At 42.5% G+C, this 26657-nt stretch overlaps 1 protein-coding gene across 2 annotated transcripts in view; it reads left to right on the top strand.

Annotated features, from left to right (window-relative positions):
• The first annotated feature begins 409 nt into the window (after positions 1 to 409).
• Positions 410 to 26657, top strand: part of RERG (RAS like estrogen regulated growth inhibitor) — a 110974-nt gene continuing 84726 nt past the window's right edge. The window contains exons 1-2 of one of the 2 annotated variants that reach the window (XM_084499333.1): positions 410 to 546; positions 1909 to 2081. In XM_084499333.1, coding sequence (XP_084355459.1) covers positions 2021 to 2081 — 61 coding nt within the window. In that variant the 5' untranslated portion in view covers positions 410 to 546; positions 1909 to 2020. Of the gene's footprint in view, positions 547 to 1397; positions 1667 to 1908; positions 2082 to 26657 lie in introns of those variants that run through there. The other variant, XM_084499334.1, reaches the window with a different exon arrangement.

Consider the following 26657-nt stretch of genomic DNA (forward strand, 5'->3'; position numbering starts at 1 on the left):
GCGCCACATAAGAAGTGAGGTGCTAGTAGAAAACAGTCTGATGAAACAACCTGTCCGCCACTTTGAGGGACAGCAAGAGCCCACCCGACGCTACACAGAGTTGTGCAGGGTGCTACCGCAGAGCAGCATCAAGCAAATAAGAGCGAAGGACAGCGAGCACTTGAGACGCAGCCGAGCCTGCAGCGACTTTAGTCACGATTTACCAAGGCGAACAAGAGGCACTATCCCACGTCACGAAAAGCCGCGCTGCAGTCCAGCACGCCGAGTTGCAGGAAAGCCGCGCGGTGCTCCGGGAGAGGCTGGCAGAGGGGGAGCATCGCGGGGCGGTGCTGCTCGCCCACCCACCCACCCTCCGCGGGAGCTGCGGGGCTCGGGCGAGCTGCGGCCGGCGGCCGCCAGGGGCCGCCGCGGGGCTGCGGGCACCGAGAACCGCCGGAGGAGCCGGAGCCGGAGCCGGAGCCGTGCGGGGGGCGGGCGGGGTGCCCGCAGTGCGCGGCCGCGCCGCTGCCTCCGGCGGGAGCGCCCCGGGGCCGGAGAGGCGAGGAGGTGAGCACCGAGCCGGGGGCGGTGGGGCCCGGGGTCGCCCTGCAGCGGTGGGCGGCACCTGCCGGGGAGCGGAGCCCAGCCGAAGTTGCAGGGGGGCGGCGATGGGTCGCTGCCTGCTAGAAAACGTGAGCGGTGCCGGGCGGAGGGGATGGGTGAGGGGCCGCGGGGAGCTGCCCCGGGAGGGCAGGGACACGGAGAGCTCCCCAGGGCTGCCCGGCACGGGATGAGCGCCCGGGGAGTGTTAACGGGTCGTGCCCGGTGGGCTGAGGCTCGCTGGTACGCCAAATCAAGCGCAGGGAGGTTGGTACCCTTCTCCGGGTGAGGACGCTTCGCTTTTTCTCTGAGCTGTTTCCGAGAGACAGAATCCTCAGGCATTCGGTTCAAGGAACGCGGTTGAAACGTGGCTTGCTTTAGAGCAGGTAATAATAACCCAGAGCTTCCCGTGTCACCGTTAGATGTACGGCTCGAGAGGTCATTTTAGCGCAATGGCAAACCTTCATAACAGGTTGCGTTCATAAAGTTCTACTCTGTTTTGAAGGGAGACAAATTTTTGAGGTTTTACTCAGTGTTGAAGGTCATCATCATCATCATAGTTAACAGTGTTTGCCCAAGATCCTAAAGCACTTTACAAAGACGGGTAGTGGTATGGTATCTGCTGTGCAGGACAGAGAAGTCAAGGAGACGAGGAAATGTCAGGTGACTTGCTCAAGGTCATGCAGCACAGCCATGCATAGAGCTAATTCCTATGTGTCCAGTTAAAAGCATATCACCAGAAATTCTGGCATCCTTTTTCTAACCCCGCGTTTTGTGAATGTTATGTATGAGGCTTGATGCAGCTTAAACCAGGAGCGCTAGAGAACTTCAGGGTATGGTTTTGTTTAGCAGAATGAGCAAGGTACAAGTGCTTAGAGGTTTTTAAGCAACTGCAGCTGAGTAATTGAAACCTTTCTGGAATTGGAGGGCTTGAATAAAGATCAGCTATCTGCAGGCAGCACTGCTGAGTGGTCATGGCTTTTAAATACAAAAACTAATTCATCAGAGTTAAGGCAAATATAGCAAATGTAAGCAATTGCATCCTAAGGACAAAAAAAGAACAAGGCACCTTATGTGGAGCTGTGAGGTGGGTACTTTGGGCTGAGTAAGGACCTCTTTCAGTATTACAGTGCCAGCCTGAAACAAACAGCTAGAGCTAGAAAGCTTACGGTAGGTTTTGTACAAGCAGTGCCAAATGTGTCAGTGGTGTTAATGCAACATTTATAGCTGGAGCATAGCATCAATTATCATGACTTCAAAAAAAAAATAAGGGGGAGTGAGGGAGCGCCTGGCTCCTTGCAGCTCCATCCTCGTGGTGTTCATCCCCAGGCTCTGCATTGACGTCATGATGACATGGTGAAGCTGAAGACAGGAGCTGGGAACAGTTCTTCTGCTCAGTTTTGATAATCAAGTGAATTTGTCGACACTCCGTTCCTCCAGCATGGCTAAGAGCGCAGAAGTGAAGCTGGCGATCTTTGGTCGAGCTGGTGTGGGCAAGTCAGGTATGTTTGCTGTCTGGTTTTCCTTCTGCTTGTCATCAGGTAACTTTTTACTCCCTCTGTGCAGCACCGTACAAACTCTTCGTGCAAAAGGACAGCTGTGAACTTGTTCTTGTCAGAGAGGTCAGGATAAGGCCAGGGCTTCTCTCTTCCTTGCTTTTTATACTACTTTCTCCAGGTTCTCCAAATAAAAGTACTTCTATTGCTTAAAAAAAAAAAAAAAAAAAAAAAAGAAAACCAAGAACTTCACACACCAACTCAGTGCCACTTCTCATGAAGCCAGAGGCAAGATTCCTCTTTTCCACTGGAACAGAGGCAATTAGTGTTATTCAGTTTGTTCCTTCACAGCTTGTGCATGTTTGAGGTATTTGTATTATTTTTCTTATTTGTTATTTATATTATGATCCATTTAAGATCAGACCCTCTGTTAAATATTGGATGACTTCTGATAGGTGTTGCTTGCTGTTATTCTTGTTGATTTCAGTGGGAAAGTTTAGGCTTAGCACCTCAATGGATTCTTTTTCTCTGTGTTCTCTTGGATTTATGTACCTAGCAGGAAACCAACGAAATGTGATGTGTAAAGTTTGCATTCAGAGAGATCTTTTCAGAAATAAACATAGTCTGGTAAGTTCATACAGGAGAAACACAAGGGGGAGGCATAAATGTTAAAAATCCATTTCTTTAGACAGCTTTTCCCTTGATGAGACAAATGAGTGTAACCCTAGGGTTGCAAGCTTTCTCAGGTACTTCAGCAGTGTTGCATTAACTTGACAGCTTGAGGACCACTCTCACATGTCTATGCACAGTAAGGATGAGGAAATAAGAAGATTCAGTCTAATCATGCTCCTGTACCAGTCTGGAATTTTAAGGCGCTGTTTATTTGAGAGAAATCTGCACAAGAGAAGCCAGGGATAGGACACACTTATAAGAGAATTAGGCTGGACTCTCAGCTGCTGTCAACCAACTCTGCTTCCCCAAAGTCACTTTTATGTTAGAATTGTCAAGACTGTGGCCCACAAACTGCTATTATCGTTTCGTTAACTTTGGAACCAGTTTATGAAAGTATGTTTACCCCAAAGGTATTTTAGCAGAACACTATCAGTGAAGTAGTTCTGTCAGCCTTCAGGAAAAAAGGCGTATATGAGGCAGAGGTCATTAGAGATTACACCACTTAAACAAAGCCAATGCAGATTAAATTCTACCTGTTTGAATAAAATACCTGAGGGAATGCTGTTAATATACTGGGATAAGTTTAAACTGTGCCTTCTCTCCTGTTGCCCTCACCCCTGCCACACCTTGTTCCCACATACCTTATGAAATGGAAAAGCTTTAATAAATCTATTTTGGTATTTTACCATTCCTTCCAAGTTTTGCAAGTAAGTTAAGTGGCCCTCCTTTTGGTTCATCTTACATTTAGTTGATGGCTTATGTGGTTGTTTTTTCAGGAAATTTTCAGGGAAAAAAAAGTTTTCATGAAAATCGAACTAGTGTGAATCTCCCCTTACTCTGATATTTCTAGCCTTTTGAGACTTCATCTTTAAAAATGCAAAACTACAAGTTAAATGCTCTGTTAAAATGCCCTGCCAGCATTGGATCAGCAACAGTCTTTCATTTTTGTCCACAGTACACTTTTTTTTTCTTAATAGATTTCAGAAAACTAGGATTTTATGGTAAAAATGTTTTCCTGTAGTCCTGGAGATAGGTGGGAGATTGTTTTCAGTGTAATACCATAAAAACATTCCAGTCCTTCAGAATTCCCCTCCTCTTTTTTTTTTTTTTTTCTCTCTCCTTTGAGATGCAGGGAGATATTACATAAAATATGACTAAGATCCCATCTTTTCGATTATTACCACGCATGTGAATCTGTGTCGAAATGAAGGCACAAATACGTGGGCAGCACAGCAAAGGTGAATTTAAGAGGGTGGAGAGGCTACGGAGTGCTACCAACCACCTCTACAGAACAGCAACTGCCTCCCAGAATTTCTGTCTGGCTTATGAAAAACCCTCTTGTACGTTCCCATAAAAGGATTCAGTTCTGACAACTCAGCCAATTCCAGAGAACTAAGAGGGGTGGTGGTGGTGTCTGAAAGTGCCTGTTTGCCTGTAACCAACAGTAGCAACGTGGAAGCGCTGTTAGACCTTTGCTGAAAGCAGAGCTGGACACAAAGTAGTCTCCAGATAACTGGATTTGGCAGATAAGTACCCTACTAGATTAATGGCTTTTTTAGGGTTCCTGTGTCATTTCTTATCCCTGTGGCCAGTTTGTAATACAGTGTAGAGACAGGATCCCGTGGCAATATGTCACTGGCATAGACTTGGCCAGACAGATGAAAGGTAAGCCAGACTCTAGAAGCAAGAATGCAAGGCAGGACACTAAAGCAGACTAGATACATGTGATGAAAATGAGACATTGGGTGAAAAATAAGGCTACTGTAATTGCCAGAAAGTCATGCCAAAATATGGTCACTGGCTTGCTTTCTTAGCTCTGTCTTCATTTTCTGAAGAAGAGCCAGGCATTAGGTTCTTACTCTGCAAGTGGCTTCAACACCTCACAACATCTGTGAAGTTACAGACACATACTGTAATATCCTGGAAAAGATCCTTTCCCAGTTCCTGAGAGGGGCTTTGGATTAGCAAATCAAAGCATCTCTGAAGAAACAAGTGCTGTGCTGGGATGGGACATAAGAATTATAGCTGTCCCTCATGCGCCATGAAAGTCAATACAGATATGACTATTACTGAGAGGTGGTGAACATCCTAATCTTGTCATTAATACTAGACATCTGTTTAATAGGGTGCAAGACTCCTTGTTCTACAAAGTAGCCCCTGCCGATTAATCCAACTTTCCCAACCAGAAGGTGGGAAACTAGAACACCATTCACAAGTCAGAGTAGTGATAGCATCTCAAAGAAGAGTTAAAGCCAAAGAAAATAAACCTTTTCTCTACTTTCTTACTGCTTATCAAGTTTCCATGGTTCAAAGGTTTAGAAAACAAACAGGGGAATTGCAAGTCCGAGTGTCAGCTTTTACTCTTCTCCTCCTCCTTTTCCTCGCCTCCCCTCTGCCTGCTGGAGAACACTAGCAGAATTACAGCAGAATTAGCTAATCAACTCAGCCTTTTTTTTTTCTTCTTTTTTTTTCTTTTTTTTTTTTTTTTTATAACTTAATGTTGACCTAAATCTTTCCAATAAAAACATAGGAGTGAATCAACTCAGAAAGGGGCAATTAGAAGAGGTCTATTAAGGCAGTTAGATCAGAATTGCACTGAGCTGTAAATCACTGATCAGCTCAGGTTTCTCCTGGGCAAGCTCACTGGGTACAAACATCCAGACCCACTCTTATCCAGTGGACTGGATGCTTCATTCTCCCAGTTTTTTACTGTATAACTGTTGCATAAACATTGCTTTAAACTAGCTGAAAAGAACAATGAGGAGCTCTGCCTAAGCCACAGAGCACTTTGCTGCTGCTTTGCTCAGGAAGAAGAAGAGGCGCTCCATGGGTGGGAAGGGACATAAGCTAAGCCCTGCTTATAGATAGCAGGGCATCATCTCTTAATTTGGGCTACAGTCAAATGGCATTGGGGGGGGGGAGAGAGAGCTTTTAAAGTCCTTTTCTTTATGTCCAAGAGAAGCTTGGAGGGAGAGGAGAATTAAAACTGAATTACTTAAACATTGCTGTTTAAATTGTTCTTCTGTTGAATCTTACAGCTTCATTCCTATGGTAACAAAAGTTAGAATTTCCTAAATAGCTCTTTTTAAAAATACAGTAGTAACAATTAATAAAGACTTAAAGGCCTTGTTCTCCCATGTCATCACAAGGTACAGTACGTGCCCAGAAAGCTGCAGAGGAGTGAAAATGTATTAACCAGCAGGAGAAAAGAAGGGCATGTACTGGATAGCTGCATGGCTGATGATTTTCCAACTCATAACTCAGTTGACTATGAATGCTCAAAATACCTGTGCTTAGGAGCCTTTATATTTTGGCCAAAAAAGAGAGAACATCCAGCTGCAGCATGTGCTATCCAACTTGCATTTTTTCTCGGTATATGCCAGGCTGAATACTCCAAGTCTGTGTGCTTGCATGTATGGTGCATTCAGCCATGGGCAGATGCAGTTCTCATCTGTCTGGATGGACTATGCAGCTGCAACTGTGCTGTGTGACACCAAAGTACATATAGTTTTAACTGGTGCTCAAGTGGGATGGAAGATACGAAAGCCCCCACAAGCTCCCTGGTGAATACATGCCTGCATCTAGGCAGCTACACAAATCCTTTTCTTATGGAATAAGGTGCCCGAGACATGAGGCTGCTGTCAATCTTTTGATCCTATAATGGCCCAATTCCTTGCATTTGTACAGGGGGATGATTGATAAAGTGGCATCAGTAAATAACTCCCTGCAAAGAGTCAGCCCCATCAGAGAAATGGGGATCTCACCAACCTCAGTCTTTCTAATATCAGTTGGAAATGTCCTGAGCAAACAGATTTGAATGTTTGCTTATGCTATATCCCCTGCCTAACCCAGGATGGGGAACACACCTGGAAAAAGATACCTGGATTTGGAAGTTCCTATAGAAAAAATGCAACCAGCAACCAACCAAGAGACACCTACAACAAACCTGTCTTTGTCTCCATTATCTGGGGACTTAACTGAAACTTCACTTTCTAATGGCAAGGTCTGGTCATGGAACTGAATTCAGCCCCACCTTTTTCAGAAAACTGTACCAGTTATTGCGAAAGAGGCCTATTTTGAAGTGATTTGATACTTCATAAATTCCTGCTCAGATGTTTTCCCCCACTAGGTTCATTTCAGGGACTTTTGAGAAGGAAACATGAGCTATTAAGGAGTGAGTGATTAGTCAGCAAGCTCACAGCTCTAGTCAAAGCTTTTGTGGCAGTTTTCTCTGCCTTGTGAAGTTTGCACTAAACCAACTGATGTATCTAGGGAGCATTACTGTAATAAGGTGCATCTGAAATACAGAAAAGTGGGTGGAAGGGGACTGTGTTGTTGTTTTTTTTCCCCTCATCAATGAAGTAGATGAGTTGCTTCTTTTGTTTGTGTTTAAGAGTGGTAATGATAACCAGACGTGTAATTGTTCAGTGATCAAGTTCAACACTCACTGTATTAAATATCCATTAGTATTTCATTAGTAAAGTACTCATTAAACAATCCCACTTTTTGCCACCTCTGAAATGTAAATGGTTCATCCAAGAACAGGTTCATTGAAGGTAGCGTGGTTCATGTGTGCATATATATAGTGGTAGAAACATAACAGTAACTATCTCACTCTGTGTGAGGTTTTGTGACAGTTTATTGCCACTAAGTGTGCAAACACATCCCTCAGGAGCAGGTAGTTCTGCAAACAACTAGTTACAGTAACGTGATCTATCTGTACTTCCATCCAGTGGATGACACTGATGTGTATACAGAGCATGAGCCCTTGGTTCATGAATCAGTCAATAAGGTCACTGATACCCATGAACGTGTGGTCCTCAAAGTCCTAGCCATGCTGACAAGGACAGGGGCTGGTGTAGTGGCTTCAACACTACACATCTGTATTTGGAGATGGGCAAAGGGTATATTAACCAAGCTGAGGGGATCAGCAGTACATATGGACACCTTCAGCGTGCTGCCCAGAGAAGCCCCACTGATCGTACCACATGGATATGAACTTTTAATCAGCAGTCAGCCAGCCTTCCTTGGATTTTCTTAAATCAGGACTCATTGATTCTTGTTATGCTAGAACTGAGGAGACTGGACACCAAGAACCTGGACTAGACACAGAAAGAAGCATTTACCATGAGTAGCAAGATGGTCTGCTTGCATCTGTTGCTTCATCCTCCTCCTTTTCCTCTACTTATTTGCCCACAGTTCACTGTAGCCTTGCCCCCAGTGTAAAAAGCATTCATGTTCTGCTTTATTTGATATTCGATCTCCCTTCTGGCTAACCATGAAATAATAAAATGCAGAAATTCTCTAACCAAAAGCCAGCGTTGTTCATTCAGGCATAGCTATGTTCCCTGTTCCATCTCATTTAACTGCATCTGACATTGGCTCTACCTGCGTCCCCTCTGAGCAGCTGGTGGCAGCTGTTTGAGCTAAGTCTACTCCTGCTGTTCTTTGTTTCTGTTTAGGTTGGGTTAAATATAGCCTGCTGTTTGATTGCTGTGGAAGGAATGCCAGGATTCAAGATTTATGTATGTAGCACAGCTTTCTCTCTGGGCTGTGCTCAGCCACCCCCTGCAGTGCTCGCCTTGATAAGATAGCTGTCCTGCCCATTTCTGTCTCCAGCAGTCACTGGGATAGACAACAGAAGAGCTTCCTGGTGGAGTCCCAGACATCCTGTGCCTGCTTACCATGAAGCCTGGCAATGCTTTGGTCAGTCTGCAATTCCCCACAGGATCACTGAATGCACTGTTATCTCCCAGACTCCTGACCCTAATGGTTCTTTTCAGAAATTCTAATGTTAATTTTTTTTTATACTTCTGGCAATTGATTCCGTACTTCCCTGCCATCTGGAATCCCTGCCGACCTCTTGCCTTGCACATACTTTTCCTTCATTTCTCCTCAGCTGTCACCCTTTCCTCTCCTCTGGCCTGTCTTAATACCCATTTCCTGAATTCTGTGTACAAACTCTTCTGCTTTGTATTTCACATTAAAACCTTGTATTTACAGCTGTGCTTTCAGCCTCTTCATGTACTAGTTCCTCCCATCTCTACTCCTCATCTTCAGCTATTCCATTACCCTTTACTGACACTATCAGTACACCATTAAAAGTTCAGGGCATGAGATCCAGATGAGCTGACTTGGCAGCAGTGATGCAGCAAAGGACAGACACTCTGAAGTGGTTCCTGCCATTCTAGAAACCATTCTCTGGCCTGGATTTGGAGGATGCTTCCAGCTTAGACTGCTCTAGACACTCACTGTGTGAGGCCTGCTTCATGCAGATTAAAAGAGGAAATACTGGGTAGCTTTACGTAGCTAGAGTCAGTCATAAAAGTGGGTAAATTCACCTATTTTGGCTTCATAGCAGAGAAAGAGAAGCAATGTAAGTCTGTATTTCCCAAGCAGGCTTTCTTTTTCTGCATATATCTTTGTGCCACCATTGCTCCTTATACATTTACAGCACTCAAATATAGAAAACTAGTATAGAAACTAACTTTGCCTAAAAGTGGGAGGATCAACAAAGTTCTTTAGGGTTTAGCTGAGCTGTGGTTCCAGGGCTGCCACTCATTGCTTGTAGTTGAACAAAGGTTTGCACCCTATACCACGCCCCTGGCAGGCACTACAGCACTGTGGTGAACAGGAGAGTAGGGGAACTGATGCAAGACAGCAGCAGGCAAGTGAGCTGTGGCTTTGTCTGAAGTCCCATCAATTTGGAAGGAAGTCCGTTACTGACTTGTGTGCTCTTTGCAGATGGCTCTCGGTGGGAGGGTCAGTCTCATGCCCATTACAAAGTTACACAGCCATTCACCACTTCTGAATAGCTGGCTGTCTCAGCTAGCATTTCCTTCCATTCACCTCAGATTAAACCATCTCCCCTGATTTCAGTGACTCATTTCTCTTCCCAGAGTTGGAAAAATAACTGAGAAGGGAGATGCATCTGTTTCTACTGCCTTTTCATCATTCTGAATGGGAAAAGTTCTTTTTGTGATTGTTTCCAACCAGGTAGACCATGCATGCATGCTGCTGGAGTTAGTCTGCAGCTGTTAGAGTTTCTAATGGATTTGCCATGTAGATTTTGGGAAGTGCCATACATTACAGTAGTGACGCTAGAGATAACTCCTTCTATGCATACAGTATGAAAAGATGAATGGCAAGAGAAGCATGAAACCCTGGGGAAGGAAGTAGTAGATATATTAAACATATGTGCGGCTTTAAAATGCCATAGAAGTTGGCCAGAGTCACAGGCTGCCTTTCCAGAAATGTTAGACAGTAGTCTGCACACAGGAAAATGAGAGAGTATGTTGAAAACATCAAGCCTGCTTTTGAAAGCACATGGAGCTCTGGATGTTCACAGGTTGTTTTGCTGCTGCCACTCAGGGGTCAGCAGAAGGGAAGCTGCAGACAAGCAAAAGCAGCAGCCTGGGGCAGTGATGTGTTACCATGTGGGAACTGTTTAGATATATGGCTTGAAAAGTTTTCAAGCTGGAAGGATGCAGCCAGAGAGTGCACAGGATATGTTTTCCCAGGGAGGGAATTTCTTTAGCACTTGAACAGCACTTCAGCTTTCCAGCGGGCTGTGGGAACAAGGGCCATCACCATGACCCTCCTTGCAAGACACGCCACTATGGCTATCCTTAAGTGGCCAATATGGAAACTGAGACGAAGGAAGAGGAGCCTGATAGTCTCCAGTCACCAAGGGAATTGAGACTCAGTCCATACACACTGCCAGACCTTCTTTCCGTGCTTCATCCTCAGGGCCAGGCCTGCAGAGACCCAGCCTGCAACAACTCCCAGGCGGACGCCATTACACAATGTGAGCCCCAGCTGCCACAGGCCCTGCTGCATCCTTGAGACCCTTTGTGGCTCATCTTCTGCCATTAACTATGGGCAGCATTAAATAAAGCATTAAGAACATTTGTTGTCATCAAAGACATATTTAAGCAAAATTGGCAATCCTGTCTTTCATTACTTATCCAGTAAGGCTTGCTTTCATTTTGACCCACAGCATAAAAGGACCTTCTCTCTCCCCTCCACACAGCTTTATTTGCCATCCAACTCTGAGTATGTAACTAATATAATCTGTCAAAGTTGGAGAACACTTCTCTGGAGGGCTGCTTCTCCTCTGCTGGAATAGCAAGGCCCACGACCTTTGTCAGCAGCTTATCTCTGTGCCTGCCATGGGAAACAAAAATCCCATTCCCCACAATGGCGGAAGGCAGCTGTACAGAGCTGTCGACTATAATCTTTTCCTGACCTACACAGCCATTGACCTGTGCCCTTGAGGAGCTTTACAAGTGAGAGCTTTGAGTCCTGCATTCAGAACAGGAAAGTGCAAGAAAGAACACAGAAGCCAAAAAATCAGAGTGAGCTATTTATTTCTTCACTGAAATAGGGCTGCAGAATAAATAAAAATGTTTTGAAGAGTCACCACAGAAGAATGCAGTATTAGACCCATGGGGAGCAGAAGAAGAAAAAGAAAAAAACACAACAACCCCACACTCTGCAAAAAGGGGGCATAGAGTATCAGTGCCAAAACAAACACTTTGTATTAACCAAACTCAGTGGCAGAATCAGTGACGCCAAGCACTACTGCTTAACCCAATTGGATGCTTGTGGTTACATACACTGGAACTGGTTCTGCTCCAAGCTAAATTCCAACATGAAATAATTTAATAGTGATCCACAGCATGAGCTTGTCCCATGAGTCCATATCTGCTAGATATATTGCCAGGCAAAGTTTCAGGAAATTCATCTCTAATTAAGAAAACTTGGCCTTTATCTACAGGGAGCACATTAGGTCACAAGAGATTATTGGAGTAGAGAAGAATATCAGCATCCTTATGTATATATGTATTTATTTAGAAAGATGTCCTTCAGCACCACGTGGTCTTACGCTCATTCTGGCAGTGGATGCCTCCTTACCCAAGCACAGCTCTGGCCAAACAAGCTTGTTTACAAAGCATGGAGCATGAAGTGGGCTACCAACCTCTTTGCTGTGCTGTTCCCACACAACCACCTTTTCCCTTACCACAACAGGGTGCTGAGGAAATTGTCTTGTTTCCTGATTGCAGTCAACAAATTCACTAAAGCAGAAGGATTGAAAACTCTTGTAATTTGTATCATAGCAAGCATAACTGTAGGTGTGGCCCTTATACCCACTCCTGCTATTTACTTATTTATTTACTTGCTGATCAAATGACACAGTTTTCCCATAGAGATACATAGTCCTGAGAGCAGGAAAACTTGTTTTGAAGAGCACAGGCAAAAGGTTTGAAAGCAATAAGAGATGACTATCCAGGACACTTCTTACTTACAAATTCCATGTGGCATTTCAATTGCCAGATATTCATATATCATGTCCTATTGATGACTTTGTAACTAAAGAAATATACTCACTCATAGGTCTGTGAATAGTCCAGTTAGAGGGTAGTGAATGCAGATGACAAATGAAAGTGACTAGAAGTAAACCAATGCTTTTCAGATATGATATGCAAAAAAAATGTAAATCAAAATTTTCCGTACTAAACATCGATGGAGGAAAGATTAATGACTGTACTGGTAAGACATGACAATTACTGATGCAAAAAGTGATCCAAGCTTGACAGGAAGCGACTAACCTGACTGGAGGGTTCAGACCCACTAGAAGGGAGAAGCAGACCAATCCTGAGAGCACCAGCTGACCACCTTTTTCCTCCTAGCAATGATATTATCTTACTGAAATAAAAACAAGTACTGGCAGAGGCAGAAAATCAAGATCTTCCCTGTAAAAAATGTTCAGTGCCCCATGGTAATCTTAAATAAGTGCATCTCATGCAAGAATCCTCTTTCATTAGTGTTCAATGTAATTAAACCAATCTGTTTCTCACCATCCGCCACCACACATCCTTGATATCACTTTGATAGTTTCTCTGGGATTTTTTTTCCTCTCTTCAGTTTCTGACCTGGCATTTGAAACTACCTAACCTTCCTCATGAAAACAAGTGAACGATTTTAAATATACTTAGCATGACTGTTTTCTTCATGACCTTTCTATGAAAGAGACACCTGAGCTTTGACTCAGCATCACCATAGTGAAAAACAACAGAAGTTTACATAGTGCTCAGTAAATGTTGGTAGGAGACTGGAAGCCTGCAGTGTAAAAAATACTTAGTGGTTAGGAATAAGGTCTTGTGTATAGGTCTGCAGACTTTTAGGGTTCTAAATAAAATATCACACACTATTTTCACTCTTTTCCTGGTTGAAAAGATAGGTGCATTGGATTCTAAGCTAAAAGAGCTTTGCCAATTACGATTTGCCCCTCAATGGTACAAACCACCAAATTATATAGCGGTATCATTCTCCTGTTTTATATTCACGCCAAAACCTCAGTAAAGTCACATGTTTCCTAAGCAGTTTTGTCACCTATGACATATGCAGCTGGTAAAATCATGGGCAGTTACCAACCTGCATGGTACAAAGTGCATCATCTCTGGAGCAGAGTAGCTTGGCATCCCCTTGAAGGTGAGGCAAGGGTCAGTCAATGGAAAATGCAGAACAAACCTAGAGGGATTACTTAAGTTTTAGCACCTTGCAGGTATGAAGGGTGAAGATTTGCCTGCACAAAGGTAGTGTCACCTAGACATGGGTGAACAAAGCTTCAGTATTATTGGAACTAATTTCAGGTGCTGTGTCAAGTATCCAAGAAATTTTTAATCACCTAAGATAGTTTTGCCTGTGAAAATTTTGGTACCATCAAATATGAGAAATTTAGTTGCACATTGTAGAATATACTGAAAATATTACTTTTTTATCCCAGTGCTACAGTACAGTTGGGGACTGGCTACAAAGAGTGACCTTCACAGCCACACTAAAATAGTACATTGCCACCTTAGATCCTACTTCCAGTTTCTGCACAGGAGGTAGTTGTTCAAAAAGGCAGGGAGAATACAAGGACCAACAGCAGGAGCTGGAACAGAGTTTAAGGAAACATGTTCATTATTGAAACACCTGGCAGCTTGATTGTGCACTGTCATTTTCTGTTCATTCCCACTAATGCCATTGCTGTTGGTGAAGGTTAAAATGCTTTTACGTTTTGTGGATAGCAAGACACAGCAGACTGAAGAAAGTCTTTATAGCTTCCAGCGTGGGCAGACTGACATCACCATGTGCTAAAAGTACTAAATCATTGTGCAATTCTAGGACTGCTCTGTTTGCTTTAATAGGTGACTTTAAGGAGCTGGGTCTCCACATTTCTATGACATTCTAATGACATTCCATGTGGCATTTCAGAATACTTTGAACCTGCTGATTGCAAAAGTGCTCTTGGATTCCAAATTTTTCCACTCAGAAAAAAAGAAGTTTCCAGGGCATTCATGAACACAGGATGCTCACTGTGTCTACCAGAGTACTAACCCAATGAGAGTAGTTTTACACATATGTTTCTTATATAAGAGACCTGCACAGCTTCTGAACAGCCTTAGAGATGGTCTTGGAGAGGTCTCCCATGTATTTGGAGAACAAAATGAAGTGATTTTTTGTTCGTTTGTTTTTTTTTTTTTAGGCTAATACATAGCTTTCCCCTGCTTCAGACAAATCCAAACCCCTGGCTAAATACCAGCCTCTAGAAAAAGTATCTGCCTAAAGCTTAGAGCACAGGTTGACATCCTCCAGTTCCCCACTGAACTGTGAGCTCTCTGAAGAAAAAGCCAGAGTCCTGATTAAAGTGGTGGTATTTGACCCAAGAGATCCAGGTTCGATTCTGTAAGCAAACTGCTTGGGCTACTGGCTTACAGCTATTCTGTTTAAAGAAGCTGGACGAAGAGAAGTGCATGAATGCATGGAGCTGCTGGATCACTATGTGAGTGAGGACTGCCTCTCATAATGATTAATGAGTGTGTTACTTTCAGGTTATTCCTGTACCTTTCACATGAAAGATGACCTCTTATAACACAGGGTAGGAGTTTGTGATTAAGGCAGTGATGTTAATGTGTTAACTCGTCATATCGCCAATGAACTTGGTGAAATACTGGGACATGATCAAAAACTTTCATTACCTTTCATTTGCCCAGAGAAGTTGTGGATGCCCCATCCCTGGAGGTGTTCAAGACTAGGCTGGATGAGGCCCTGGGCAACCTGATCAAGTGGGTGGCATCTCTGCCTGGGGCAAGGGAGTTGGAACTTGATGATCTTTTAAGGTCCCTTCTAACCCAAACTGTTCTATACCTCAGCACATCATAACCATTATTTCTAAAAATAAACACATAAAAAATAATAATAAATTCATACCATCCTGAAGCTTTTGTTGATCTCCTCATGATCAACAAAAGTCAGAGTAGCTCCCTCAACTTGTGTATTTGAAAGAACATTGTTGCATAAATATCATCACACAGGTAGTGCACTTGCTACCAAAATGACCCAGAGAAACTTTGAATGGCAGTAACATGGGATATATGGAGCACCCTTGCAGCAGAGTTCATTCAATTTTAGCAACTCATGAACTCTCTGGGATTCTAGTCCCCTGTGAAGAGTTTCCCCAGTAACAAGAATTTTGTGTGCTTCATCACAAAGGTGTCATAGTAGATGAGTGCAGTGACAACTCCTGACTTTAAAAATGTTTTTGTTGAACATGATTATATTAATTTAAGAATTTTTCCCCTGGTGCTTAGTCGCCTTGATTTCTATAATACAGTTATTGAATCCTTTTATGGCATTTAGGAAAAATTATTTTTTTTTCACGGTGAATGAAAGTCTCAACATGAGCCAGCAGTGTGTACTTGCAACCCAGAAGGCCAAGTGCATCCTAAGCTGCATCAAAAGAGGCGAGACCAGCAGGTTGAGGGAGGTGATTGTCCCCCTCTGCTCTACCCTTGTGAAGCCCCACCTTGACTACTGCATCCAGGTCTGGGGCCCCCAGCACAAGAAAAAGAAAGATGTGGACCTGTTAGAGCGAGTCCAGAGGAGGCCTACAAAGATGATCATAGGAACGGAGCACCTCTCCTGTGAAGAAAGGCTGAGAGAGCTGGGGATGTTCAGCCTGGAGAAGAGAAGGCTCTGTGGAGACCTCATTGCAGCCTTTCAGTACTTAAAAGGGACTTATAAAAAAGATGGAGAAGGACTTTACTCAGGTAGATAATGATAGGACAAGGGGGAATGGACTTAAACTAAAAGAGGATAGATTTAGACTAAACATTAGGAGGAAATTCTTTGCTGTAAGCATGAACAAGTTGCCCAGAGAAGCTGTGGATGCCCCATCCCAGAGGCGTTCAAGGCTAGGCTGGATGGGGCCTTGGTCAGCCTCATCTAGTGGGTGGCATCCCTGCCTATGGCAGGGGGCTTGGAGTTAGATGATCTTTAAGGTCAGTTCCAACCTGAGTCATGCTACAATTCTATGAAAAACAAATTCAAATTACATGCAATAAATAAAATAAATATGTGTAGCTTTATGACGCTAAGTTGAAAACACTAGCTGGGTCAATGTTTGGATTGTGCTACAGGGGTGTTAATGAGAACTAACTTGCAAATTTCATGCATTTGAATTAATTATTATGAATGGTACAATTTGTGCAGCAGTAGCTTATTTGCAAGAACAGGGATTAACAGGAGTAGGTGGAGTAGCAGAATACAGATGCAATCTCTTCAGTAAATTCACATTAAGATCAGAGAATAAAGATACTGAGCTTTCTGCTGACTCACACGAACATGGATATTTTTACCTCTGGCTAGGGTGTAAGACTTGAAAACACACTGGAGAAAAAACTAAGGGCTTGCACAGAGGAAATCCTGCATGCAGGAAGGGGGGTGGGAATATAGAACCAGACGGTTTTGGAAAGAAAATAAAAGTTAACATTCTTGGAAGATGAAAAAGCCAACACAGAAAGGTGAGCTTTAAGTTGCAACTCTCCCAAACTAGATGGAAATTTCACTGGATTATTTGCAAAGCTGAAAACTGCTATTATGGGAAGTTAAATATTATTAAAGACTCCACAAAATGGTAGACTAAATAACCTTGTACAGTGCCTTGAGCAAATGCTGTGTCCCTCAGACAGGAGATTGTTTGAAATCAAGTATTCCCCACACATAAATCTGAATGGCTACTTGTTGGAGCCACTGTTCCTGCGCTGTTGTCTTTAGAGCTGATAATCTGCTAGAGAGGTCCCAGGGTAAAGGAGGTTCTCCTGAGTTAAAGGCAGCTCTGGGAGATTTGAAAAATTGAGGTTTCAAAAAACTCACAGGGGAAAGAGTGAGAAAGTAGGTGTTGTGTGGTATATATATATATTTTTTTTTAATCTCTTTTTTAAGAGCAGGTTTTGTCAGCCTTAGGCACTCCAGGCACTTGAACAGGACTTCTTATCCAAGAGAATCAGCAGTGATTTACAACAAGACTTTTCCCCCTGGCTAGAAAAATAGAAGAATGCCATTTTTGGTCTCCTCTGAATTGCCATCCCTCCTTACTTAGTTTCCATAGCTGTATTGCCACAGTTAAGAAGCATTGACAGACATCTGGGGATCAATCCAAAGTCTGTGGAAGTCAATGGAAAAGTGCATGTTTATTTCTTTGCAGCAGGTCCTTGGAGAGCAAGGTCAGTTTTTCCATGGACCATGTCCCACTGCCCCACCATGGCACTTCCTGGGGGTGTCCACCCAGTGCTAGCAGACTCTCTCTCAGAAAGTAACATAATGAATTCAAAGACAAAATGTCATTTAAAAGCAAATATTTTAAGGGCAAAACTATAGACCCCAGGAGAAGAGTAGTGTACCATTTCCTCTTCAGTCACAGATGCTGGATGTTCTGCGTTCAGAATTGGGGCACTTCCTGTAAATTCTCTGAAAGCTCATCATCTGAAGAAGTTATAGTTCTGACCTCTTTTCCAGCCCTGCCTTGCAACAGTTAAGACACACAAATAGCACAGCAGTAATGTGTCCTTGCAGTAGTCCTGCACAGTAGCATGTATTTCACATACTGGAGACGGGCACACAAAGACATGGAGAAACTGATACCAAGCTGATAGCTGTGACAGGAGCCCAACCCAGACTCTCCAGCTCAATCTACAGCCTGACTCCTTCAACCAAGGACTCTTCCTGTTGTCTTTGTGGTTTAAACAGATATTATCATCACATTAGGAGATTTTTCAGTTGCACAAATGCAGCCTTTCCATAACATACTGGCCTTCATCTCCTATATCTACTAGATAGAAGCATCTGGTAGAGTGCTTCTTATGATAGAGTGCTTCTTATCATGGGACAGCAAGTACATGTTCAGAAAAACACTAACTGTGAGCAACAGCAATGTGGTACTTCTAAATGAGTCTGTCTCAGATAACAGTGGGGAAAAAAAAGGTGGTTTGTTGAGAGATTTGGCAATTTATGTAAGGAGGAGGCAATTCTAGTTATTAGCACACAAAGCGTCAGGGTCACGTTTTCAGTAAGTGGAAGTATTCCGCTCTGCTGCCTCAAAACCTGAGTTCTGTAAGCGAAGGCAGGGCAGCTGCTGCACTTTTTTCTCTGACAAGGATGAGTGTCCTCTCAGGCTGAGCCTCAGGTTTCAGTCTGACAGGTGGAGCGGGAAGCAATGCTATTTAGGGTAGCCTTAAATAGTAGTAGGGTAGTACCAGCTCCTCTCTACATTTCTTAGGACATTTCTCAGATTTAACTATTCAGGCTGGCTATTTCCACATTGGCTGTCTGCTGCACGCTGCTGTCCTACCCTTCACAGCCCCCCATCCCAGAAGATGTCTAAAGAAGTAATTCCATCATTTCCAAGAGCAATACTAGGAAAAAATATTTGTACTGAAAAATATCCATGCAGCCACTTTACTCAGGTATTTTATTATCATCATTCCTCAAAGCAGAAGCTCAAAATATGACAGAGGGGGGTTAGCATGTCAACAAGAGCATGCTTTTGCTACGCTCATGAAAGTATATTTATGATTGGTAGCAAGCCAATGCCTTGAAGTCCCGAGTTGTGTTTCATGAATTGGAGCTGGGAGCTAAGTTTTCCTCTTGAGTTTATCCTTATGGAAGACATTCTAGCTCAGGATACCTGACCATCTTTCTTCTCAAAGGTCCATAAAAAAAAAAAATGTCATGCTGTCATTGTTGCCCTTTTCTTTTGGCTGGCAAAGAGGCATTGTGAAGAGTATCGGGGACAGAAGTCCGAACAAATAAAAAGCAAACAGCAATTTAGAATTAAAATTACTTCTCAATTAGTTGATTTAAAACAGATTTGTCTCAGGAAATAGTTCTGGAAACTGCTGAAAACTATCATCCTAGCCTCAGAGGACAGTGTCAAAATTTCAGCCACCTTATCTCATCTTTTCATCTAAGTCTCCTTGTACGTCAGTGAGAGCCTTCACCTCTATACTCTTATCTTTTATACATCCAGTGCAACTAGAAACAAATAAGTCAGTCTAAGCCACTTAAAGATGCTTCCCTAGCTGGGCAGGATTGCAAGGTGTCAGCAAGAGGAGAGCTCCCTGCTGCCACTGCCTGCTAGGCAGTCAGGCCACGGCTAAGCAGAGGCCTCCTGCCACCAGGGCTGCCAGGCCAGCCAGCCAGCACCTCTCACCAGCACAAAGAATAAGCCAAAGCACAGGAGTGAAGTTTACCTCAGTGCTTCAGCGGAAAGCTTTAGTTGAACAAAGTCAACATGAACATGTAGGGAGATGGATATATATATACACACATATATTTATGTCCAAGTATCTTCTGGCAGTTGGGGCTTGCGGCCTTATGTTTGCTGTCTGTTGAAGAGCCTAGGCAGAATGTGTGGCCCTGCACTACAAGGGTTGTGTGGGCTCTGTATAATTAAGAAACAAAACACACAGCTAAAAGAGAAAAATGTACCATAATAAAACCTCTTCTCAGACATAGGCCAGTAAGGGGATATCAGGGTATCATTTATTTTTCCACTTTGTCTAATGTCCTAGGTAGAAGCCATTCCAAAACAGTTATTTTTTCCACCCATTTCAATTGAGAGATCAATTTATTGGGGCCTCAGGGTGATTTTATTATATTTTTTAAGTTTGAAAGAGGCTTCTTTAGTGCAGAGCTAGAATGCACCATTCAGGAGAGGCCAGTGAGCAGCTTGGGATGCAGTTTAAGACACTGAATACATACCACGCAGCAGCATGCCCAGCTGCCATTATCAGGGCATTAAATGAATTCTAGGAGTTCACCCAAGCTAGGTGCCATGGAGGCTCTTAAAGTTGACAGATAACCCAAATGCCTCCCTGAGATTTCGCACTTGCACAGCAGTGAGGAAGCTTTTTTTGAGCCCCAGACTCCATTTTGCGCTACCTCAATTGAGGAGGGCAGGGCGCTCCATGCGCTGGCGTTTACAACAGCTCGGGAACACACTTATTTAGCTTCAGGACAATTTTATAGACAGCTTCACTGCAGCAAGAGCAGCAGTGTGATCAATCTTACAAATAAATCTCATCTGATGGATTTGCAGAGGCCTTGTTTAGACTAGGGGTGAAAACTGTCCCACTCCGAAAACTCAAGACATTTACCACTGACACAGGCACAATTTAACACCATTAGCATAGTTTTAACTAGGAAATTTATATGAAAAAATACACATACTGTGTAAGGACAAAGCACAGATGGGTGAACAACTCAGCTGAAAAGAGCTTATATTTGGTATTAACTAGCTTAAGTCAGATCCCTACTGCACAACAACCAGACAGGGTGTCTCGCTGCTGTATGTGTGTTTTAGCCCAAATACAACAAGTGAATGAAATGAATGTCCTGCAGTTGATCTGCAGCTGAAATGAGCTGTGGGGAAATTAATTCATTTAAAAGTATCTTCAAAGTCATGGTCACTCAGAGTGAATTTAGCCCAATTTCTTTTAAAAGCCATGTCCTCCACCCTTCCCTCAGTTCCTCCCTTACCCCTTCCCCCTCTAATTTCCACTTCAGTGCTGCAATACTTGAAGAAGCAGTTTGAATGATGTTTTTCACCTTATCTGAAATTGCCATGAGGAAAATCCATTGTCCCGATGAGAATAAGGCCAATTTTGCAGACTCTTGAGAATCAAGTAATTTTTGGACAAAACCCTAAACTTCTGGGAGTTTATCCAGATTGGGGCTTTTGTTTGTGCAATACTCATAGAAAATTAGAAAAAAGCATGGGTTGGTATGTAGTTCTTGATCCCATATGCCATGATATCTTAATTAAACTGTACCTTTGTTTACTTAAGCCCTTAAGTATGTGGAACTGAAAACTTAGCTAAGGCCTATTTATAGGGTAGCGTCAGTGGTCTATGTAAGTGTTAAGTTAATCATTCTGACTGTTGCCTAGTGTATCTGGTATGTGAAGCAGAACTCCCCCTCCAGCGTGTGTCCCCATACATTAGAGTTTGAGGGTCTGAAATACCCTGTCTCTTGCTTAGGCTTTCTACATGTTGTTACAAAGAATTTCTGCTATATTTACTCTGCTTCCCTCTCACCACCTCTTCTCTTTCACTCTCCTCCAAGATATCCCTTGCCAAAGGACAATGGAAAGAGGGTCTTGGAGCTCTGCTGCCTTTCTTGGGGACACATCTGTCCACACAGGACCCCTTTTGTGTCAGCCTTTTCCTGCTCAAAGCTTTGCTTTGCACAAAGCTTTCTGAAAGCCGTATTGATTCAGTGTTTCCACTGCGGCTTGCAGGGGCATGAAACCAATGTTTATATTAACCTGAGGCATATTAATTTTGCACCTATAACGAGTGATAAAATTCTGATCTGTAGCAAAGATACAGGAGCTGTCTGCAGATCCAGAATGTCATTATTTTTATGCTTTATTAACATTTGGAAGATCAGTTACACAGACACAGGAACTAAGAATATGAAAGTTTGAATCCTGAATTGTCAGGTATTAGGCAAGACAGTCAAGATTCCATCATATCCAGGTCAAATTTTCTAACTCCTAGGCTTTTAAAGCATTTTGCAATATGACATTACAAAATAAAATAAAATAAAATAATCTAAGAAATTGAAGTCTTCCTTCTTAATTCATTTCTGTATTCAGTATAAGAAAAGCTAAGAATTTTCTATAGGTGGTTTTGAGAAGTGCCTGAATTTCTTGAGCAGTGTGCTTAAAGTCGATTTAGAAACAAAAGTTAATGACTTCATTGATTTGATACGGAGTATTTAATCATTTTCTTGCTATGATATGGGAAAAGAGCATCTCCTCGCTTCTTTGCAGTTCCTGCAAAATCATAGTCTGATTTTTGGTGTCATTTACACAAGCACGCATAATTTAAGGGTACTCACAGTAAATTTTTATTGCTGAAGAGATCAGTTTTTAATATGAACACAAGTATAAGAATTGTGCTTACATGCACGTAGACTTTACAACTGTAGCTTATTTGCTAAGTGTATCTACACTAGTAGTTAACTAGGAGCCAGAACTAATACATACATTTCAATATCTAATCTTGAAGTTATATTGGTATAAAGCTGTGAAGTGATATCGCATTAAAATGTTTTCAAGAAGAGAAGAGCAAGAGAAGGGGAAGGTGGAGGGGAATTCTTGCACCCTTGTTAGGCATAGTGCAAGTGCTTCTCCTGCAGGAGAGGTAACTCTCAGAAGTCCAGAGTCAAAAAGAGATGTTTATTTGTGACTGAATTTGGCTTTGCAGTCTGTAGAACTTTAGGTAAAACTGGAACTCCATAATTAGGGAGGAAAAGGTAGAGGGAAGATATGATCAAAGGTTTACAAATCATGAAAATAGTGGGTAAAATGAACACAGACAAAGAACAGATTTCATCAAATCCTAAAGAACAGGAGCTAGAGGCCACTTGATGAAACTAGTGAAAGACTGGCTTCAAACAGACACAAGCAAGTACTTCTTGACAGAACGGATAGTAAAAACCTGAAACTAGCTACTACAGTTTTAAAACACAGGCAACATCAGCAAGTTCAAAAAGGATTTACTCAAGTTCATGGATAAGAGATCCACAAATGGATTTTGAAAGCACTGGACAGGGATGTGCCCTGTAACATCCTTAATGCAATAGTTCTCAATGAGGGGAGCAGACCACAAAAAGCAGCCAGGCTTGCATGCTCTCCCTAAGCAGTATCTCCTGTTGCCACTGTCAGAAATTCAGCTCTTGGCTAAGATGGACTGTTGGTATGACCTAAAAGGGCATTTACTATGCTCCTGTGCTACAGAGAGCAATTCACACAGACAGTGGAGTAACTTTGTGTCCTGATATTTTTTCTTATAAGGTATTCCCTTTACTTATTAGCTCCAGACTTCTGACTATCATCAGGTCCTGAACATATACTAATACTGCCCCCAAAAATAGGGATGTTTCATTTTTTAAAATTCACATTTTCAAGTAACTGCTATTAAAATTATTTTTTTCGCTTTCTGGTGTGAAGTTTCAGAGAACACCTGCTTAACTTTTTCAAACGTCTTCATAATCAGGCTGGGTAAATGTACATCTACAAGGGCTTTCAAACAAAGCTGAAATTCTCAAAGTGAATGCTGCCATCTATCAGGGCTGCAGTAAAGGTAGCAAATGTCAGAAAAATCATGGTAAAGTCATGAGAGACAGCGATACTTTTGTGACTAAACAAGACTGCAGCTGGCTGTCAGCCATCTAGATAATTTTATATCCATTCAGGTTCCTCACATGAAAACAACTTCTGGAATTAATTTATTTAAAATGTCTGCATCGAGGTAAAAACAACCATTACAAGTGGCACTTGAAGTCCCAGCACAGGTATTAAAAATGAATAATGGAACGAAATGTCTGTTTTCCTGGCAGAGGACCCCTTTTTACCACAGCCACAGCAGGGGTGGTTTGCACTGAGGTTCTTGAGGCTGCACAGATGAATTATGTCTTAAAGTCTATCAGGTAGAAACTGCAAGTGTGGTTGACCACACAAACTGATGTCAGTGAAACAGAGCAAAAATATGGTCAGTTGCATTTCATTTTAATGTAGTTATTAAGTTGTTGGCTTATGTCATATTCTACTTCTGCTTGGATCTTTTCTTTTGCAAGAGGGCTATCTAGAAGGCACAGATGTGCGCTTGCTGGGCCGTATGATAGCCATCCACGGGGCTTTCTTTTCACTTGGCTGCTTTGGAGGCAGGGGTAGCCAGTCTTCATAAGCATGGTGATAAACACACACATGCTTAATTCAGAAGGCTAACAAAGTGTCAGGCTAGAGCTATTCAAAGTTTTGTTTTGTTTTGTTTTTAAACATGGTCAGTCACTCTCTGGAGCAATTTCTAAAGCCTAAAAAAAAAATCTAATTTGATTATAACCAGACAGAGGAAAAGTTAGATCTGTCTCACTGTAAAGAAATACTTTCATAACTGTCCTGCTGCTTTAGAACACCCTTTTCAAAACCAGCGTAGGACCAGTGTTCTTCAGCAGAGCTCTACCAACCTGAGCACACAGCCTTGTTATCCTAAATCCCTCAATTAAAAGGGCTACACTCATCCCAATTAAAGACAGATATTAAATCACTAAAGCAAGAAGGTATGCAGCCAACTTGCACCCAAGCACCGGGTGGCTTGTCCTTTTAAGGAGTTTAGCTGCAAAATAGATTATTTTCCTAAGTCCCTGAGTGCCATGAGGAGCACAGGCAGCCAGGAGGTTATCTGGATGTTCAGTGAGTGCATCGATGCAGTTCCCGAGTTAAATGATGCTTTACTTAAAGCAAGCCTAGTTTCTGTGTGAGAAGCCCTGTATCTACTAATGAGAACTGCAGGAGAAAAAAAAAAAAAAAAAAAGAAAAAAAAAGGAGCCTGAAGGCTATCGATAATAGTTCACTTCTTGTGTGGTCTTGGCAAGTCACTTAATTATTTGCTACCTCAACATCCTCCAGCCCCTAAAGAATACCTGTTTATTTTCTACTTCCTTTTTCATTGTTTAGAACCAACAAGATCCAGCAGAGATTAGAGGACTGTATTTAATGTTCACTATAAGGCAAACAAAAAAGATGTGCAGAAAGTCAGCTGATGTTTGTATACTGACGAGTGCCTTGTTTGCAGTGCACCATATGGATGCAAAGTTTTCGTCTGGCATATTCCTACAAGCAGATGCCTAAAGGAGCAAATGCTCATCTGAATTTACTAGAGGAACCTCCCATTTCATTTATGCCATTACCTCCTCCTCTCTTTCTCCTCCTTTTCTAACATATGGAAATTAAATGTATTTATGACTCAGAGGAATATTTGTCTTCAATTGTAAAGAGCTTTCTCTGAGTGCACTTCCTGTGAGGAGTTTTCTTTGTCACTTTTCTTACAAAGCATTTTTATAGTTAGTAGCTTTTGTATAGATTACATTTTACATATTTGCATGAAACCATTTGTTTATGCTTATGGCATAGGACACTGATTTTGGAAATAGGTTTGCCATCTCAGTTGACTACAAGACCAAATCAAGGCTTCAATATCAGTTCAGCTGAAGGGTTTTCATTCTCCCACTTTGCATTTGCAAGGACAACATTCAATGAAGTCTGGACATTAACTAGCTGTAAGAAAAGCACTTACTTCATATTGTTTTCTTAGCTGGTCTGTGGCAACGGCCATGTTTGTATGTTAGCCCATGGAACATGCAAGGTAGCCATAATGAGAGGAGTTTAGATGTAAAATAGATTATTTGCCTATGACCCTCAATGTCATAGGGAGCATAAGTAGCCAGGAGTTTATCTGGGTATTTATTGAGTGTATCAATGCAGTTTCCAAGGTAAGCCGGTTAGCTCAGTCGGTAGAGCATGAGACTCTTAATCTCAGGGTCGTGGGTTCGAGCCCCACGTTGGGCGCCAAAAAGACTGTCGTGGTTTAACCCGACCGGCAGCTAAACACCACGCAGCCGTTCGCTCACCCTCCCCCCTCCCTCTCTGGGACGGGGGAGAGAAATGGAAAGTGAAGCCCGTGAGTTGAGATAAAGACAGTTTAATAAGACAGGAAAAAAAAAAAAAAAACAAAATAATAATAACAATAATAATAATGATGATACAATGGTGATAATACGAAAGTAATAATAGTATGTACAAACAAGTGATGCACAATGCAATTGCTCACCACCCGCTGACCGATGCCCAGCCTAACCCCGAGCAGTCCGGCCCCCTCCCCCCGGCTAGCCACCCCTATATATTGTTTAGCATGACGTCAGATGGTATGGAATACCCCTTTGGCTAGTTTGGGTCACCTGTCCTGGGTCTGTCCCCTCCCAGCTCTTACTGCACCCCCCAGCCTGCCCGTTGGCAGGACAGAGCAAAGGCTGAGATGTCCTTGGCTTAGTATAAGCACTGCTCTGCAACAATTAAAGCATCGGGGTGTTATCAGCACTCTTCTCATTCTAAGCCAAAACACAGCATTCCACCAGCTACTAGGAAGAAAATTAATTCTGTGCTAACTGAAACCAGGACAACGATGCTTTACTTTATGTAAGTGATGCAGTTGCTCTTTTGGTTGGGAAAGACTATATACACAGCAGCTAGTGCAAGGAAAATGGAATGAAGTGGTGCCTATCCTAAGTTGCCCAGCTCTAATTTGTTTGTGTTTGGCATATCTTATAACACAGTTTCCATTAATGAATAATGTCTTACTCTGAAAACTAGTGACTTTAGTTAGTCTCCCATGTGGTACAGATTTCTTGAGCAACCTTAGGTCAATCACTTCACATGTCTACCATAATTATTAATATATATCGTTATTTCAACAAAGCTTGGGGAGGATAAATGCTTTCCTATTTGTAAAGTAGTTGGATATCACAGCAGTGGGAAGCTCTGCATGTGAGGATTTCAGCTCGGGTTACAATTGTATAAAAATGGTTTGGAGGAGATAAAAGATGCATTAGCATATACCACATAGAATATACCATATTTGTGTTGCTGAAGAAATTCTGGCTGGTACAAGCTGACCTGAAGTACCTTCACTGTTCTTTGAATGTGCTGCAATCTATTCAAACAACACAAGCAGAGAAAAT

The sequence above is a fragment of the Aythya ferina genome (assembly GCF_964211825.1).
Source record: "Aythya ferina genome assembly, chromosome: 1".
Taxonomy (NCBI): Eukaryota; Metazoa; Chordata; class Aves; order Anseriformes; family Anatidae; genus Aythya; species Aythya ferina.